Raw genomic sequence first — 18,818 nt, 5'->3', positions numbered from 1 at the left:
GAAAGAAAGAAAGAAAGAAAGAAAGAAAGAAAGAAAGAAAGAAAGAAAGAAAGAAAGAAAGAAAGAAAGAAAGAAAACCGACCTCAGCACCAGCTCCATCACTTTGTGGCCAAGAGGAGAAGAAACGGAGCCGCCTGGGGAGGTTATCTCGGGCTCCAAGATCGAGGCACACGCTTGTTCCTTGGAAGACAAGCTATAGTGAGTCTCCGAGTGGGAGCCCCACTTTTTCCAGGAGCACCAATGTAGGGCTGTGAGAATTGGACTGTAAGGAAAACTGAGCGCCCAGAATCGGAGCCTTCAAACCGGGCGGCTGGAGGACACTTTGGAGAGTCCTTTGGCCTGCACTGAAGGAAACTCATTCCGACTGTTTATCGGAAAGACAAACGCTGAAGTTGAAATCCTTTGGGCGCGTAATGAGAAGAGAAGACATGACTGCCGGCAGCGAGCCCCATGTTGGGAAAGACTGAAGGATAACGGATAAGGGGACGGAGGAGGAGGCGGATAGACGGGCCTTGACTTGGATAGACGCAGAGAGCCGGGGATGGACGAATTGTCCTTGCAGTCGAGAAGGGATGGGTGTGACTGAACAACCACAGAACGCCCCAGATTCTTCTAGGAACCCCCCTCAGTCCCAGCAGGGCCAGGTGCTCCCTTGCACAGCTCTCAGGCTGACATGGATGGACCCGTCTGGAGAGGATTCCTGGACGCTCTTCTGACTCGAAGGAAAGGGCTGGGGCTAGAGCTGAGTTAGCCGTTCTGGCTGGGGTGGGGGAGTGTCTGGGGCTGTGAGCAGAGGTCACAAGGGCCAGCACAGAGTATCCAAAATTCTCTAAAGAGATTATCGTGTCCTCTGCCAGGAGTGACAGCTTTGCTTCTTCACTGCCTACTTTAATTCCTTCCATTCCTTTTTCTTCTCTTTTTTGGCCCACACTAGCCATTCCAGCGCACTATTCAGTAATAGCGCTGAGGAGGGGCATCCTCGCTTCTGCTCCGTCTCACCTTCGAAGATGACACTCACTGAGGGCTGCCGGTGGATCCTGCTCATCCTGTCAAGGCACAGGCCCTGGCCATAGGAGTGTCGTGAGCAGGCTGTGGGCATCATGGAGGCCCTAGTGGGCAGACGTCCAGTTCTCTAAGCTCCACTCTCGGTCTCTGTTTCCCCTGAGGCGCACCCGGGATCCTCCCCCTTCCCAAATCAGAAACTCCAGCAGACCTTTATCTGTGCAAAACCTCCCAGGCTTCAGCCGGCCTAAAGCCATCCTACGCCATCTTCAGGAGCTCCCCCCGCGCCCCTCCCCCCCTTTCTCAGGCCTTTCACTCTGACTTGATTTCTCTCCCTTTCCATTGGTGCTTCCATAAATAGCCCGTCACTTCGGCATTACCCTCTGCTCTCCGGCCCCATTGTCTACCTCTGGCCAAACCTCAGCCCTGGTTTTACTCCCAGCACCCCACCCCCACCGCCTGCTCCTGCTAGAAGTCTCCAAAGCTCACATGTTGGGTTTATTACAAATTTATGTCATCCATAAACCGGTCCCTCACTGCAGGGAAGTAGTCATTCTACTCCTTCCTAATTGACTTTTTTTTTCCTTTAAACTTTCCCCTTCCATCTTAGAATCAATACCATGTATTGGCTCCAAGGCAGAAGAGCCGTAAGGGTAGGCCATGGGGATGAAGTGACTTGCCCAGGGTCACACAGCTAGAAAGTGTCTGTGGGCACATTGGAACCCAGGACCTCCCTTCTCAGTCCAGTGAGCCACCCAGGCGTCACCTAATTGACTTTTAACTTCTCACAAAAGCTTTTTCCAAACATCTTATCTTCTCTCGAAATCTCTTAAAACTGTTTTTGCTTCCCCTCCTCCCCCCTACCTTCCCCCTACCCCGGCCTGGGAGGCTATTGCCCCGCCCCTCTTTCCAGCTCCCCCAAGCGAGCACTTCCTCCGCTCTCTGGGGTAAAGCGGGCTGGAAGTGAGACTGGCTCACAGTTCGGGCACTGAAACCCGAACCCCTCCCTCTGTAGCCAGCCTGACTTCTCTGCTACGTCGGGTCTGTCCACCGCCAGCCTCGCTTATACCATTTGAGCTTCGGGTTCCCATAGAAAGGCCCCCGCCACGGAAGGCCCTTCGGAGCCCGGCGCAGTCCTAGCTACTTCTCCTGCCCTCGCAGCCTCGCTGGCCTTAAGAGGTATTGCAGGTTCCGCCGTCACCCAGATCTGCTAAAAAAAAGGTGAGGAAATACTTTATTAGAGTGGAGAAATGGAAGAATTTTCACATGAGAGCAAGTAATAAGCCCAGAAAAAAGACGAGGTTCGAATAGGATCCGCAACAGCCGTGCCGCAAGTACTGTGGTTGGCCAGCACAGAAGACAGAGACGACATTAAGCCGCTACTTCATTTTGGAAAAAAGGAAAGCAAGACATCAAAAGATCGAATCTACTTTTTAAACAAGGAAAGGGAGCCTCGCAGATAGCAAGGCCTCAAAAAATTCGATTAAGACTCTTGGTTGTTCCTCTCCACGGAAATCTTTAGTAAAAGGCGAAAGATTTATACGATCTGAAGAGAAACCAGAGCATACCTTCGCTTTCACGCCCCGCCCACCCCCACACCCCACACCCCGTCTTAGCTGACGGTGACTAAGCCGCTCCCGGGACCCTCCTCCACCGACGGCACTCCTCGCCGACCAGCTTCGCCCAGAAACGGACCACCGACGGCTCCCGATCGCCTGTGCGGAGGGACACGGCAGGGAAAGTCGAGGAAAGGGGCGCTTTCCCCGGGACGCTCCGCGCTGCGGCGCATGGCCTTGTGGGTATGCAAAGCAGCCCTGACTCGCCTGCCTTCCCGCCTGCCTTCCCGCCTGCCTTCCCGCCTTCTTCCCTTCGCTCCCTGGGGCCTCTGCAGGGCTAGAGCGGCCCGGGCCTGCGGGCAGCCGGGCCAAAATCGAGCCTAGAGAGCCAAATGAACCACTACCTCCCCATCTCACAGATGAGGAAACTGAGGCCCGGGAAGAGATGAGTCGCGGGCAAAGGCTTGGCCCAGGCAGGAGAAGGATGGCAATGACACGGGCAGGCCTGGGGACCTTGGCCTGGCCTCCACCCATCAGCCCCCTCTCCTGGCTCTCTGCCCTCCTCCCTCCCCCCAAATCCTGGGATACGTTTGTTCTTAAAGGTCGAGAGAGGACATCCAGGGAGGCAACACCTCCTCCGGTTGAGTTCTGGCCCTGGAGTCCAGAATCCCACTGGCAGCTGGTTCCCAAGGTGGAATACTCTAAGCCGATCACTTAGCCTCAGTTTCCACATCTGTAAAATATTGTCTGGTGAGCATCCACTGAGGTGAGAAGTGTAACAACATGCTTTAAGTGCTGGGGAAGAAGAGCTTCTCTTCCTTTTTTAAAAACTCCTACCTTTCCTGTCTCAGAATCAATACTATGTATTGTTTCCAAGGCAGAAGAGCAGTAAAAGCTAGACCGTGCAGCTAAGTGACCTGCCCAGGGTCCCACAGCTAGGAAGTGTCTGGGGAGGGCACAACTGAACCCAGGACCTCCTGGCTCTGGGTCTGGTTCCCAATCCACCGAGCCACCTGGCCGCCCCTCCAGAGTGAGCTTCTCTTAAAAAGAATCAGGAATTTGGGGATTTTGCTCTTAATCAAAAAACTGATTTTAGAAAACGTTTTCTGCTTTTCTTATCTATTATCTTTTGCTTTTTTCTGTTCTTTTTCTTATTTTTCACGTTCTGGTAACGCTGAATGCTGAGTTTCATTTATTTTCAGTGGCTGTTAGTTGAGTTGCTTTCACAGAAACCAGTGCTTTAGGGAGAAAAGGTGAGGCCAGAATAACTTGGCCTCCCTCTAGGACCAGGCTGCTCGCCCCTGACCTGGCATGCCAGCTTTCCAGGAGCTCCGGCAAGGCCTTATGGCTCAGGTGCCTGAGGAAGGAGCGAGCTTTCGGTCTTAATCTGCATATTCACAATACTTTGCATAGCGGCAGAAACTCGCCCTGACTTTACCCTGGGTCCTGTCTCCTGGGCTGGGGCGGGCGGAAGAGAACAGGTATACTCTGGTTTCTCTTCAGATCGTATAAATCTTTCGCCTTTTACTAAAGATTTCCGTGGAGAGGAACAACCAAGAGTCAATAACTAATTTTTAGAGACCTTGCTCCGGCAAGGTTATCTTTTTGCGTAACAAAATAAGAATTTGAACATTCTTCTTTCCTTTTCTTATTCGTTTCTCCCCCCAGGATTAGATGCAGAAATATCTGCCAGTGGCTTGATCTCAGACACAGTCCTTCTGGGCCCTGGGCCCGATGTCTTTCAGGGAGTCAGTGCTCCCGGAACTCTCAGTCCTCGGTCCAACGCTCCCATGAGTGTCATACATCAAGAAGTGGCTCAAGAGGGGCAGCTGGGTAGCTCAGTGGATTGAGAGCCAGGCCTAGAGATGGGAGGTCCTAGGTTCAAATCTGGCCTCAGACACTTCCCAGCTGTGTGACCCTGGGCAAGTCACTTGACCCCTATTGCCCACCCTTACCAATCTTCCACCTAGAAGTCAATACACAGAAGTTAAGGGTTTAAACCAAAAAAGAAAAAAACAAACAACAGTTCCCGGGCTGCTCCCTCCTTCCTACTCCAGGCCCTTCTGGAATGTTCTCTCTCTATTTCCGGCCCTGGAAATGACTGGGTAGGCACATCTGTTCACTTCTCCAGGATCACCAGAAGAATAGAAAACCTACAGGAAGGGAGGATGAATGAATGGATGGACTGACATAAAGCTCCAAGAGTCAATCAGCCCTCTGAATGATGAGTCAGGAACTGACAAGACCTCAGTCAGTCGCTTTGAATTAGAGAAATTAAAAGGGATAAGTGGAAAGTTTTATACTTAGGTATAAATTATTTATCATTAATTTTTTAAGTATATTAACTAGGGGGGCAGCTGGGTGATTCAGTGGATTGAGAGCCAGGCCTAGAGACAGGAGGTCCTAGGTTCAAATCTGGCCTCAGACACTCCCTAGCTGTGTGACCCTGGGCAAGTCACTTAACCCCCATTGCCCACCCTTACCACTCTTCTGCCTTGGAGCCAATACACAGTATTGACTTCAAGATAGAAGTTAAAGGTTAAAAAAAAGAAGGAAAAAAAAACTATATTGATTATATATTAAGTATAATATTTATACTTAAATTCTTAGTTTAAGAAGCAGGGGCAGCTAGGTAGCTCAGTGGATAGACCACCAGGCTTGGAGTCTGGAGGACCTGGGTTCAAATCTAGACTCATTCACTTCCTAGCTGTGTAAACCCTGGGCAAGTCACTTAACCCCATTTGCCTAGTTTCTGTCTTAGAACTGTTACTAAGACATAAAGTAAGGTTTCTTTAAAAAAAGAAGTTGGAGAGACATGGTTAATCCAGATCACTGTTCATCTGAAAAAGATCTGGGGGTTTCAATGGACCACAAACTTCAGATGAATCATAAGCAAGACATGGGCACTAAAAAAAAAAAATACTGGAACATCTTGGATTATGTTACAGAAAGGCCAGGCTTCCAGTATTGGGCAAGTGAAAGTCCTGTCAAGAGCATTTTGCTTGTTTTTTAGTGTGTCGGTTGCCCCATCTCACTTTTGAGTCATCTGCAAATTTGATGCCTTTGTCCAAGTCATGGTTAAAAATATGAAACAGGACAGGGCAAAAGACAGATCTCAGAGCCGACCTTCTAAGTTCACATGAACCACGCATGCTCTTGGGTTCTAGTCATTCAAAGCAGTCCCAGCCCTGAATGCAATCCTGTTTCAAGGCAAAGAGAATTCTAACTCTTGGGAAGATCAGGAAAAGGATTTATTATGCAGGTGGTGATGGTGTCCCAGGTGTGCTTCGAAGGAAGGGATTTGGAAAAACAGGAGTGAGGAGAGAACAAGTTAAGGAAATGAGATGTTAGCAAGCCTTGTTGGTAAGACTGGAGAGTAAAATGTGTGGAGTCGTTTGAGATAAAGACACAGAAGACTGGGGGGAGTCGGCCAGACCGAAGAGCTTCTTTCGCTAATAAGGATTTGCAGAGTTTGTATTTGACCCTAGAGCCAGTGGGAGCCACTGAAGATTGTGATACGATAGGTCAGACCCGGTATTTTGGAAGCCGGGTAGGGGACCAATTAGAGAGGAGATAGACTACAGACAAGAAATTTATTGGAGCGAAGAGAGGCAGCAGAGATCCTGGGGGTTGCACCCGGCGGGTGGGGGAAGAGGGAAGGGAATCCTAGAATCCCCGCGCGCAACGGAAAATCTAGGTTTTCAGAAAAAACTGAGAAAAAGAAAAGTAGAATGAAAAAAGTTAGCGGAAGTAAAAGCCAATAAATAAGAAAAGGAAAGAAAAATATTCGAATTCTTATTTTGTTACGCAAAAAAGTAACCTTGCCGGAGCAAGGTCTCTAAAAATTAGTTATTGACTCTTGGTTGTTCCTCTCCACGGAAATCTTTAGTAAAAGGCGAAAGATTTATACGATCTGAAGAGAAACCAGAGTATGCCTGTGCTCTTCCGCCCGCCCCAGCCCAGGAGACAGGACCCAGGGTAAAGTGAGGGCGAGTTTCTGCCGCTATGCAAAGTATTGTGAATATGCAGATTAAAAAGCTCGCTCCTTCCTCAGGCACCTGAGCCATAAGGCCGAGGGGGCCTGGCTCCTCCCTCCAGGTGAGGCTACTTTATATAATGTCTGGTTCTCTCTGCTCTGGTTCTAGCAGCCAGCCAGGAAACCAGATTTGAATCCTGACAGCCACTTGGGTTTCTTTTTTTGTAGCTTTGGGCTAAGTGATGTATGAGGTTCCCCTCCTGCTCCATCTTTCCCTCTGCACAAGGATCTGGTTTCCCCTTTTGACTGAAGCGTACTCTCTCACCGCTCATTTCACCCACAAACTCCCAGAAGTTGATAGCTGCTAAACCAGCGGTTCCCAAACTTTTTTGGCCCATCGCCCCCTTTCCAGAAAAAATATTACTTAGCACCCTGGAAATTAATTTTTTTTAAAAATCTGGCCTCAGACACTTCCTAAGCAAGTCCCTTTACCCCCCCCCCCCCCATTGCCTAGCTCTTACCACTCTTTTGCCCTGGAACCAATACTTAGTATTGATTCTAAGATAGAAGGTAAAGAGTTAAAAAAAAAAACAACCTATTTGATCCTGGTTTAAAAATAGAAGCCTATGTCTGTGGAACACTCGGGTAAACAATACTCAGAAGAAATCAGGTACAACTATAGCCCAGTGTTCAACAAACCTAAGAATCTAAACCACTTGAGGAAGAATTCCCCTTTTCAACAAGGACTTTTAGGACACTAGAAGCCAGTTTGGCAGAAAATAGGTTAGAATGGCATCTTACACCATATACTTGGGAAACTACAAACACATATTTGAACTAAATATAAAAGATTATATCATAAAAAGGTTACAACAAAAGCAAAGGGAAGAATTTTTCATTGCCATGAAGGCAGAAAATTCATAACAAAACAAGGGATAGATGTAAAATTACAAAATTTTAATTTCTAAATGTAAATGCTTTTGCTCAAATGAAGCCAATGTTAACTGTTGACAGGGGGAAAAACTCTTCCATCAGATACCTCTGATAAAATCCTGCTATTTAACACACATAGAGAATTGACACAAATATATATGGCCAAAAGCCTTTGTCCAATAAATTAGTAGCAAAGGGATGGGGATGGAAAATTATCAAAAGCCATGTGAAAAGCACTTCGAATCACTAGTAATAAGAGAAATGCCATTTGAACACTTCTAAGGTTTTACCTCAAGTCCTTTAAACTGGCAAAAATGAGCACAAATAGCCCTCGACAGAGTTGTAGAGCGACAGGTATTGGAAAACAATTTGGATTATACACAAAGAGTCACTGTCACTACAGCTTTGACCCACCCATCCCCTTCCCTCTGCAATAACCCAAAGATGGCTGATAGGATGCCAAAATGTTAATACTTTTTGTAGTAGCAAAAAAACTGGAAACAACGTAGCTGCCCACGAATGGAGGAACAGCCAAGAAAATTGCAGCTTCTGACCGTGATGGAACAGTGCTGCAAAGTGGGAGGGGCCGCCCTGAGGACTGATGGGTTCTCTCTCACCAGATGACTACTTTTGCAGTATGTAGTAGCTGAGGATTCCTTTGAGCTTATGGGTTGCACCAGATACTGCTGAGGCTCCACATTCTGAGTTCAGCCTGTATATAAGCTGCCGGGTGTCCCTCAAAGCTCACACTGCCTAATTCCTTGGGGCTTGCACAGGGGACAGCAAAGGTCCCAATCTGGAGCTACCAGAAAGTACCTGCCTGAGCTCTGTTTCTAAAGCCTGAGATTATGTATCATTATGGAAGATTCTTTTCTCTATGACTCAGAGTCAAGTAAGTAACTGGCTGGAATCTTGGGCTCCCTTTGCCAGGCTATTTTTGTGGTTTTCATGTTTTCAATGTACGAAGAGATACCTTCCTTGATCCAAGGCTGCAGATGTCATTAGAGAATGCTAACAAGGTATTGAAATGACTGTAGAGATGCTCCATGCCTTTATGAACTTCTAATATCTCTGACTGAGCCAAGAAGGGGAAAAGGGCCAATGACAGCTTGAAATAGCTAAGCCCTGGGTGAATTTCAGAGTTGCAGATTCAGACATATCAAGCTTGGAGCTGCTCATGGAGAACTGTTCAGGGAGAGGGAAGGAGGGATTTTTCTCTTCTCTCTCCACCCCCTATGTAGGTCTTAAGCTAGTCAGAGATACTGCATCCAGCAGAGAGCAGAGACAAAACTCCAGATACAAACAGAGACAAAACTCCAGATACAGAGACAAAACTCCGGATACAAACAGATACAAAGAGAGTCACCCGGGAGAGGAAGTAACTTCAGGGACCGTGAACCCTGGCAGCAGAGAAGAGAGCTGCGTTATGGAGAGGAGCAGACCTTGGGAGCTGTTATAGGTAGTCAAACTACCTATAACAGGGCTCAGCTGGGATTTACACCCCGGAGGAGTTCTTTGAGTACTATCGGAAGAAAGAAAGTATAGACTGGCCTTTGCCACACATACAGAACTCCAAGGTTGAGCCAACTCTTCCTGTGGATCCTGATTGGGTAGCTAGGAGGTGCAGTGGAGTCAGGAAGACTCCTGGTGGTGTCAGTTCAAATCTGTCCTTAGAGATTTACTAGCTGTGTTCCTTAACTTCTATCTGCCTTAGTTTTATCAACTGTAAAATGGGGATAATACTAGAACCCACCTCCCAGGGTTGTCGAGTAACAGTGACTTGTAAAGGGCTTAATACATAGCAGGTAATTAATAAATCCTTGTTTTCTTCCTAAGTGTATTTTGGAGGGAGCCTTGGGTTTATGGGGAGAGAGATATTTTATAGGTATTGTTTTTGCCAAATAAGTTAATGTTTTTGCTATGAAAAATAAAGTCCTGTAAGAGCATAGAACATCCGTACATTCTCTGATAGATGCTTGTTTGAATAGCCCTGAGACCATTTCTGGGGCAGCTAGGCGGTACACTGGATGGAGCACCAGGCTTGGAGTTAGGAAGATTCATCTCCCTGATTTCAAATCTGACTTCAGACACTTACTGACTGTGTGATCTTGGGCAAGTCATTAATGTCTTTTGCCTCAGTTTCCTCAAAAAAAGGCAACAATAAACCACTCTAGTATCTTTGCCAACAAAATTCCAAATGGAGTCATAAAAAGTTGGACATGACCAAATAACAAGACACTGTTCTACTCTATTCTTTCATCTCACTTTGGGGTCATTTCAAAATAAAGGCCAGGGAAAACCCAGAAGGGATGCACCACTTAGGGGTGACATTATAGAATAACAGAAAGCAAAAGTTGGGAAGGACCTTAGGGGTTTCTAGTCCAATCCATGCTGGAGAGAATCCATTATATCCATCCTCTGCTTGAAGAAACCAAGAAAAGGGAGCTCATGACCTCTGGAGGCAGCCCATCCCATTCTGAGACAGCTCTCAAATTCTTCCTTACCTCCAGCCTGAATCTACCTGTTTGCCACTTCCCCTATCTTGCTCTGGATTCAGAGAAACAGAACAAGCCTCATCCATCCTCCATAAGAGCCCTTCAGACACTTCGGCACCCCTGCCTCTGCCAGGATGACTCTTCCCAGAGCCTCCATTTAAGGGGGCCCCCAAGCCAGCTATGTCTTCATTTTCCACCAGGCTATACTCCCCTGGAGGGCTCCATCCTGCTCCCAGGCTGAGTACCTCATTCTCCCACCCATCCTCTCTTCCTCTTCCTGCTCTGTGTCAGTCTTCTTTTTTAGATTGTGAGCTCCTTGAGGGCAGGGACTAACTTTTTGCTTGTATTTGTATTCCCAGTACTTAGCACAGTGCCTGGCACATAGTTAGTGCATAATAAATGCTTATTGACTGACTCATTTGAAGACAGTGACTAGTTCCCCAGAGCCTTTTCTTCTTTTGGTTAAAAACACGCAATTCCTACATCCTGTCCTCCTATGGCATGAATTCCAGGCCCTTCACCACCTTGGCTACTTCCTAGACAACCTTCCAGCTCATCAATATCCTTCTTTTTTAATTAATTAATTTAATTGATTAATTTAGAATATTTTTCCATGGTTACATGATTCACGTTCCTCCCTCCTCCTGTAGCCATCGAGCAATTCCACTGGGTTTTACATGTGTCATTGATCAAGACCTATTTCCATATTATTAATATTTGCATTAGGGTGATCCCTTAGAGCCTACATCCCCAGTCATATCCCCACCAAACCATGTGATCAATCATATGTTTTCCTTCTGTGTTTCTGCTCCCACAGTTCTTTCTCTGGATGTGGATAGCATTCTTTCTCAGTCCCTCAGAATTGTCCTGGATTATTACATTGCTGCTAGTAGAGAAGTCCATTATATTTGATTGTGCCACAGTTTGTCAGTCTCTGTGTACAATGTTCTCCAGTTTCTGCTCCTTTCACTCTGCATCAATTCCTGGAGGTTTTTCCAGCTCACATGGAATTCCTCCAGTTCATTATTCCTTTTAGTACAATAGTATTCCATCACCAACAGATACCACAATATATTCAGGAATTCCCCAATTGATAGACACCTCCTCATTTTCCAATTTTTTGCCACCATAAAGAGTGTGGCTATAAATATTTTTGTACAAGTATTATTCCTTATTGTCTCTTTGGGGTACAAACCCAGCAGTGGTATGGCTGGATCAAAGGGCAGACAGTCTTTTAAAGCCCTTTAGGCATAGTTCCAAATTGCCATCCGGAATGGTTGGATCAATTCACAACTCCACCAGCAATGCATTAATGTCCCTATTTTGCTGCATCCCCTCCAACATTTCTTACTTTCCTTTGCTGTCATATTAGCCAGTCTGCTAGGTGTGAGATGGTAACTCAGAGTTGTTTTGATTTGCATTTCTCTAATTATAAGAGATTTAGAACACTTTTTCATGTGCTTATTGATAGTTTTGATTTCTTTATCTGAAAACTGTCTATTCATGTCCCTTTGCCCATTTATCAATTGGGGAATGGCTTGATTTTTTGTGCAATTGATTTAGCTCCTCATAAATTTGAGTAATTAGACCTTTGTCAGAGGTTTTTGTTATAAAGATTTTTTCCCAATTTGTTGCTTCCCTTCTAATTTTGGTTGCATTGGTTTTGTCTGAACAGAAACTTTTTAATTTAATGTAATCAAAATTATTTATTTTACATTTTGTGATACTTTCTATCTCTTGCTTAGTCTTAAATTCTTTCCTTTCCCATAGATCTAACAGGTATACTATTCTATGTTCACCTAATTTACGTAGAGTTTCCTTTTTTATATTTAAGTCATTCACCCATTCTGAATTTATCTTGATGTAGGGTATGAGATTTTGATCTAAACCTAATCTCTCTAATACTGTTTTCTAATTTTCCAGCAGTTTTTGTCAAATAGTGAGTTCTTGTCCCCAAAGCTGGCATCTTTGGATTTATCATACACTGTCTTTGCTGAGGACATTTACTCCAAGTCTATTCCATTGATCCTCCCTTTTGTCTCTTAGACAGTACCATATTGTTTTGATGACCATTGCTTTATAGTACAGTTTAAGATCTGGTAGTACTAGGCCACATTCTTTCACTTTTTTTTTTCATTAGTTCCCTTGATATTCTTGATCTTTTGTTCTTCCAAATGAACTTTGTTATAATTTTTTCCAATTCAGTAAAAAAGTTTCTTAGTAGTTTGATAGGTATGGCACTAAATAGGTAAATTAACTTGGGTAGGTTGGTAATATTTTTATTATATTAGCTCATCCTACCCAGGAGCAATTAACATTTTCCCCAATTATTTAGATCTAGTTTTAATTATGTGGAAAGTGTTTTGTAGTTGTGTTCATATAATTCCTGTATTTGTCTTGGCAAATAGACTCCTAAGTATTTTATATTGTCTAGGGTGATTTTAAATGGTGTTTCTCTTTCTAACTCTTGCTGCTGTGATAAGATGGAAATATATAAAAATGTTGATGATTTATGTGCATTTATTTTGTATCCTACAACTTTGCTAAAGTTGTTGATTATTTCCATGAGCTTTTAGTTGATTCTCTGGGATTCTTTAAGTAGACCATCATATCATCTGCAAAGAGTGATAGCTTGGTGTCCTCATTGCCTATTTTGATACCTTCAATTTCTTCTTCTTCTCTAATTGCTACTGATAGTGTTTCTAGTACCATGTTAAATAATAGAGGTGATAATGAGCATCCTTGCTTCACTCCTGATCTTATTGGGAAGGCTTCTAATTTATCCCCATTGCAGATGATGCTTACTGGTGGTTTTAACATATACTGTTTATTATAGGAATGAGAGTTGTATTTTGTCAAAGACTTTTTCTGCGTCTATTGAGATAATCATGTGATTTCTGTTGGTTTGGTTCATCAATATCCTTCTTAAACCATGATGATCAAAACTGACCCTAATTGTCCAGATGAGGGCTGACCGAAATGGAGGCTGGTAAGATTCCCACCTCCCCACTCCTGGAAGCACCATCGCCTCTCTTAATTAAGCAGTTCAAGATCTCATCAAGGTTGATGAGTCCTACTGAGCTTCTACTTGACAAACACTCCCACATCCCTTTTGAAACAGCTGGATTCGTTGTGGACAAAAAGACAAAGAGAAGGGTGGGCCCAGAGGATCCCTTAGTTTCCCTGGTCAGAGGAAGGAGTCAAGTAGGGGGAATTTTCTGGAGTGGGGAAACCTGGTAAGTAGTGGGTCCCTTCCATACCCAGAGGGTCAGGAGCCAGGCCTTCATCCCAGTCAGTGCTAGGCTCCAGGAAGAGTTTTGGCTTTGGGATCAGAGTCCTGAGATCTTTTCCTGTGCCCCTCTCTCCGCAGCCATAGAGCTGATCAAAGACCTCATCAACACTGAAATTCGGGCTAATCTGCTTCAAGGCCTTGTGGACCTGCTGAAACCATCTGCCAAAGATATCAGCAAATTTCAGCCTAAGATCTTAGAAGGTAAGCCAGGACTCCTAGGTAGCCCCCAGCAGAACCTGGCCATTGATCCAGGATCCATCCCTACCATCTCTTCCTTCTGCAGACCCATCAGTATTCCAGGTCTCTGCCCACCTCCCTGTGTTTTTGCAGCAAGCTGCTGCTGCTAAGGCCATTGGGTAAGCCCCCTCCAGTACTGCCTCTCCCACATCCCTGGACCTAAGACACCTTCTTTCCAAACATCAGCCCCCCATGGTAGGGAGGAGGTTATTGAGAAGGGGGAAGAAGAAAGTGGTCTGAGCTTTGCTCCAGGCTTGTTGCCCCAACCAGCACTTTGGGCCTCTCTCAGCAGGAGCTGTACTCTGCCCTCACCTCTTTCCCCCCATCGACTGTCAGAGACCTTGGATCCCCAAGCTCTGTCACAGTCCAAAGAGGAAGAAAAACTAGGACTTGGGGTCAGGAAGAAACTTGCTGGGTGGCCTTGAGAAAGTTACATCCCCTTAGAGGGCCTCAGTTTCTTCCCCTGTAAAATGGGATGTTTATTTTGCACGACCTTCCTCTCAGGTTGAGGCATGGAAGGAGTCTCTGGGAATAGCAAGGCCCTTAAAACAGATGTCCTAATGATGACCATTGAGGAGGTGAGGGGGGCTGGGGCCGAGTCCTCAAAGCCAGAAGGGCAGCTTCCCTCACAAATGGGCCTCTCTTTGAAGAATTCTGAGCAGGGAAGGGGAATAGAGACCCTCCCAGACAGCCCAGGCCACTCCGAGGCAACTGTCATTTGCTATAAAGGATTCTTAGTGTCTAGACTCAATCAGTACTTTCCCCTGTCCCTCCTGCTTCTGCCTTCTGATTTCAGGCAGCACAATTCTTCAAATTCAAAAAGATAGTTATTGTATGTCCCTTTCCCTCCCCTAAGTCTTCTCTTCTCCAGGCTAAATCCCCAGTTCATTCAACTAATCATCATATGGCTCACTCCTAAGCCTCATGGCAGAATAGACAGAGCTCTAGAAGCCAAGAAGATGGGTTTTCTCATCAGGTGAAGAGGGGGAGGGAGGAAAGACCAGGCATGGGAAACAGCCTGAGCAAATGTACTGAGGTAAGAAAGTACAGGATTTGTTTGAGGAGCACAGAGGATATATGAAATCAGCCTGGAAAAGTAGAATGGGCATCAGTGCTTTTCATGGGCTGCCAAATCACCTAGCCTTGGACTTGCTCACTCTAGAACCCTAGGGGGGAACTTTGTAGGACTCTGCAAAATTCCTCATCCCAAGCTTCATCCCATTTTGGGAGGCTATTAAGAGCTTTTTGGATTCTGTTGTCCAGCCTGTTCAAAAGACCCTACCAGGGTCAATTGCCTTCCCTTCCTATAGACTTTCATTCCTCTAGGTTCTCTGGCTCCACTGCTCTCTCTGACCATTCCTTCTCAGTCTCTTTGGTGGGATCCTCCTCTAGATCATGCCCTCTAGATCCTCTACATCCTAGGTATTCCAAGGGCTCTGTCCTGGGCCCTCCTCTTCTCATTCACCTGATGATCTTATTACCGCTAATGGGTTCAACTATCATCTCTATACAGATGCCTCTCAGGTCCAGCCCTACTCTCCTCTTGACCTAAACCCTTACCTTCCATAGAATCAATACTGTGTATTGGTTCCAAGGAAGAAGAGTAGTAAGGGCTAGGCAATGGGAGCTAAGTGACTTGCCCAAGGTCACAAGACTAGAAAGTGTCTGAGGCCAGATTTGAACCCAGGACCTCCCATCTTTAAGCCTGGCTTTTGATCCACTGAGCCACCCAGCTGCCCCCTACCCACAACTACCTTTTGAACTGCATGTCCTCGGGGTGGTTATCTTAAACTCAACATATCCAAAACCAAATTCATGATCTTTCCCCCAAATTCTCCTCTCTTCCTCATTTTCCCATTGCTATTGAGGACACCATCATCCAGTTATCTAGGTTCAAAACCCTGCGTGTGTCATCCTCAACTCCTCATTCTCATCTCCATATCCAGTTACATGCCAAATCCTACCATTTTTACCTTCATAATGTCTCTCATATTTCCTCCCTTCTCTCCTCTGACATGGACACCACCCCGTTATCCCTCATACTTGGACTTTGACAAGAACCTGCTGGTGGGTCTGCCTGCTACAAGTCTTTCCTCACTCCAGTCCATCCTTCCTCATCCTCCTTCTAAAGCCCATCTTTCTACAGCCCAGTTCTAATTACGGCACCACTCCCTCCATTCAGTCAATTCTCCTCTCACCTCCAGGATCAATATAAAATCTTAAATAGCCTGACCCCTTCCTAGCTTTCCAGGCTTCCTGCCCTTCACTCCTGAACCCATACACTGACCCACCAGCTTCCTGGCTAGGCCTTGAATCACACATGCCACTTCCTGACAAGTTGTTTTCTCTGGCTATTTCCTCTGCCTAAAGCACATTTCTATAGCTTGTTTATACATAGTTGACATAGCAGGAGTTAGGTGGTGCCTTAGCTAATAAAGCCTGGGGCCTGGAGTTGGGAAGACTCATCTTCCTGAGTTCAAATCTAGCCTCAGATACATATAAGCTGAATGACCCTGAGAAAATCACTTAACCCCATTTGCCTCAGTTTCCTGATCTATAAAATGAGCTGGAGAAGGAAATGCCACTTCAGGAACTTTGCCAAGAAAACTCCAAATGGGGTTGTGAAGAGTCAGAAACAAGTGAAACGACTCAACAACAACCACAACACATAGCTGTGTTCACATTGTCTCCCCCATTAGGCTGAGAGGTCTGAGAATGACCATCTTTGCCACTTTGTATCGCCAGTGCTTAGCACAGTGCCTGGCACATAGTAAATGCTTGTGGACTGACCGCCCACTTAGGCTAATAGGAATTTTAATAGTTAATTATAGCAGCTCTGGGCCACTGAAATCTCTGCTGCACATTGCCTAGGCCCCCAGCCTGGGCTAGCCTTCTGGACACTTGACCACCTTGCTCTCTGCTTATCCGAGCTGGCCCAGGAGAGACCTGCTCTGCTCACTGGCACTACTTCCCACAGGATCTTAGCTCGAGGATCCATGGCCGTGGCAGAAGAACTGTTGTACATGCGGGTGATCAATAACCTGATATACGCCATGGGCAACCAGGACCACAGCAATGGGCAGCGCCTGGCCAGCCTCACTTTGGAGGTGGGGGGGTGGGGGGGTGGAAGGTTCAGGAGGGCTGGGGAAGATGGGCCTGGGTCTGGGTCTGAGTGAAGTACCTAGTGGGGAAAGAGGAAAAACAAGGCCTGGGGCCAGGTGAAGTACCTGGGGGAAGGGAGGGGGGCAGAAAAGTGGGGAAATCTGGGTCCAGCCAGCATCTCCTACCTTTATTCTCCTCTCTTATTCTGCAGTACTTTGTCCAGACATTTCCCGTTGTGGAGGAGCATGTGCACAAGGCCTTTGGGGATACTCTGTTCAGTCTTTTTATGGTGATCTTCCCACCCCCACCCTGAAGGGCTAAAGTCTAGGGAACTCTTCCTTGGGCTTCTCTAGGTGGTTCTCCAGGCTCAGTTCTGCCCCAGTCCTAGGCCCAGCCTCAGCTGGTTCATCTCCTTAGTCAGGAACCTCAACCTTAGGAATTTCCCATGATTTCTGAGAAACCTCCAATTAGCTCTTGCTTCTATATCCCCCTCTGTGCTCTACCCTGGAGGCATGTTATGCTGGGCACCTAGGCACCTAGATGTGGCTGGGCTACTATACTCAAGGCTATAGCGATCCACTTTTAGGTTCTCAGCTGGGCCAAACCCCTCATGCTTCTCTGTGGCTCCTGCCATAGTGTAAGGAAGCCCAGTCCTGGTAGGAATTTCCCTGAAGACCAAGTCTGGGGGCAGGGTCTTTCCCCATCCCCAAACTACCTTCACTTTTAACACCCCATTTCCTAGAGCAATGCAGAGGAATTATACATAAATATGGATAGCATCCAAGCTGATATCCTGGTCTCCAACAAGATCAACATCCCTGAAGGTGAGAGAAGCTCTGGAGAAGGGGCTTACGCTAGGATGGGAGTATAGCCAAGGGACTCACTTCTGCCTCTGACTTCCAGCTTTAGGTGTCATCTCTTCCAAAATTTCCATGAGTATGTGGGATGAGTGGGAAGACTTCAAGTCTGAGGAGGAAATGGATGAGGAAGAACCAGCTAAGAAGGATGTACCCCAGGTGTAGTTCTATCCCTCTTCTCCACCTCTGACCTTGTATTCTCCATCCCTATCTGCTGGTGGTCTGCTAAGTTTGGGAGAAGGGAGGCCACTGAGGATGAGGAGGTGCAGAAGCAGCTGTGGGGATAGGGGTAAAAGAGGCTTTCCACCCAGCAAAGCCCTTGACTATGGCGGGGTTGGAGGGAGCCTTGACTGCCTCCTCAACTCCACTTCCTACCTCTGTGTTTCTGAGGGATATAAGACTAAGACCAATGTATGGAACCAAGTCTAATAAACAGAATGCTCTTTCTCAGTATCCGTGTGCTGGGGTGGGGATGGGGGGGTGGGGGTGGCGCAGAGCAAAAATGGCAGAGAAGCAGCACAGAAATCTGGAACAGCTCTAAGAATCCTCTTAAACTACCCTTCAAACAGAGCCTCAAAATTATTATTGATGGGGCAGAACCAACAAGGGGATAAAGTGAAATAATTCTCCTACAGAAACTTGAAAGGTAGATAGAGAAGGTCTAGTTCACTGGAGTGAGAGAACCAGATGTAAAACCAAGCATTGAAGAAAATAAGTCATCCAGTCTCCACCTATTGCTCCAAGTTTCAAACCCAGGCCCAAGCCAATTTTGAGACCTCAAGACTCTGCCTAAGCCTATGGTAAGGACTCAAGTTCCATCACAGGGCAGTCCACACTGAGCTGATAGAAGCTCAAGCTATCAGTGAAGACCCAAACTCCATTGAAACCCTAGAGCAAAACAGTTCATGCCTGGATAGTGCTAGCCTAAGGGGAGACCCAGAGCCCTGCCCAAGCCTGCACTGAGGCCCCAAATCCTAGGGCAAGGCAGTCTGCAGTGCACCTGGCCTGTATAATCCCAGAGTTGGGTTTAGAGTCCCTGCCCTGGCTTGAGGTAAAGCCCTGAGCCCCAGAACAAGGTAGCTTACCCTCCCAGTCATCAGCAGTCCCTAGAGAAGACTGAATCAGTAGTGAGATGCAGCTTTCAGAGTTCCCAACCCACAGTCCATCATACTACCTTGGAAGACCTGAAATTTGCAGGAACCCAGAACTAGAGCTGAGGGTAGCAAGAGAGTATATACCCTCTACCCTAAGAACAGTGTCCACCTTTAAGATAAAAGTTTTTTTTAAAAGGCTACAAAAATGAGCAAATAGCAAAAAATGCCTAACCACTAAAAGTTTTTATTGATACAAAGAGAAGGGGACTATAGG

The 18,818-nt window shown here is 46.3% G+C and overlaps 1 protein-coding gene and 3 non-coding genes across 4 annotated transcripts in view; 2 read left to right on the top strand and 2 right to left on the bottom strand.

Annotated features, from left to right (window-relative positions):
* ARMH1 (armadillo like helical domain containing 1) overlaps positions 1-17,851 on the top strand; it is a 50,813-nt gene extending 32,962 nt beyond the window's left edge. The window contains exons 6-11 of the mRNA XM_044672910.1: positions 13,333-13,455; positions 13,538-13,610; positions 16,469-16,598; positions 16,805-16,882; positions 17,336-17,417; positions 17,497-17,851. Of these exons, the coding sequence (XP_044528845.1) occupies positions 13,333-13,455; positions 13,538-13,610; positions 16,469-16,598; positions 16,805-16,882; positions 17,336-17,417; positions 17,497-17,615 (605 nt within the window). The 3' untranslated portion in view covers positions 17,616-17,851. The remainder of the gene's footprint in view (positions 1-13,332; positions 13,456-13,537; positions 13,611-16,468; positions 16,599-16,804; positions 16,883-17,335; positions 17,418-17,496) is intronic.
* On the bottom strand, positions 2,452-2,568 carry LOC123248067. Its single transcript, XR_006506174.1, has one exon. It is a non-coding gene; the product is annotated as a U5 spliceosomal RNA (small nuclear RNA).
* LOC123248066 lies at positions 4,042-4,157 on the top strand. The gene has a single exon (XR_006506173.1). It is a non-coding gene; the product is annotated as a U5 spliceosomal RNA (small nuclear RNA).
* LOC123248065 lies at positions 6,376-6,491 on the bottom strand. Its single transcript, XR_006506172.1, has one exon. It is a non-coding gene; the product is annotated as a U5 spliceosomal RNA (small nuclear RNA).
* Positions 17,852-18,818: the final 967 nt, after the last annotated feature.

Source organism: Gracilinanus agilis, chromosome 4 (assembly GCF_016433145.1).
Source record: "Gracilinanus agilis isolate LMUSP501 chromosome 4, AgileGrace, whole genome shotgun sequence".
Classification (NCBI taxonomy): domain Eukaryota; kingdom Metazoa; phylum Chordata; class Mammalia; order Didelphimorphia; family Didelphidae; genus Gracilinanus; species Gracilinanus agilis.
The sequence above is the reverse complement of the archived record's forward strand: the minus strand, read 5'-3'. Positions and strand labels throughout refer to the sequence as shown.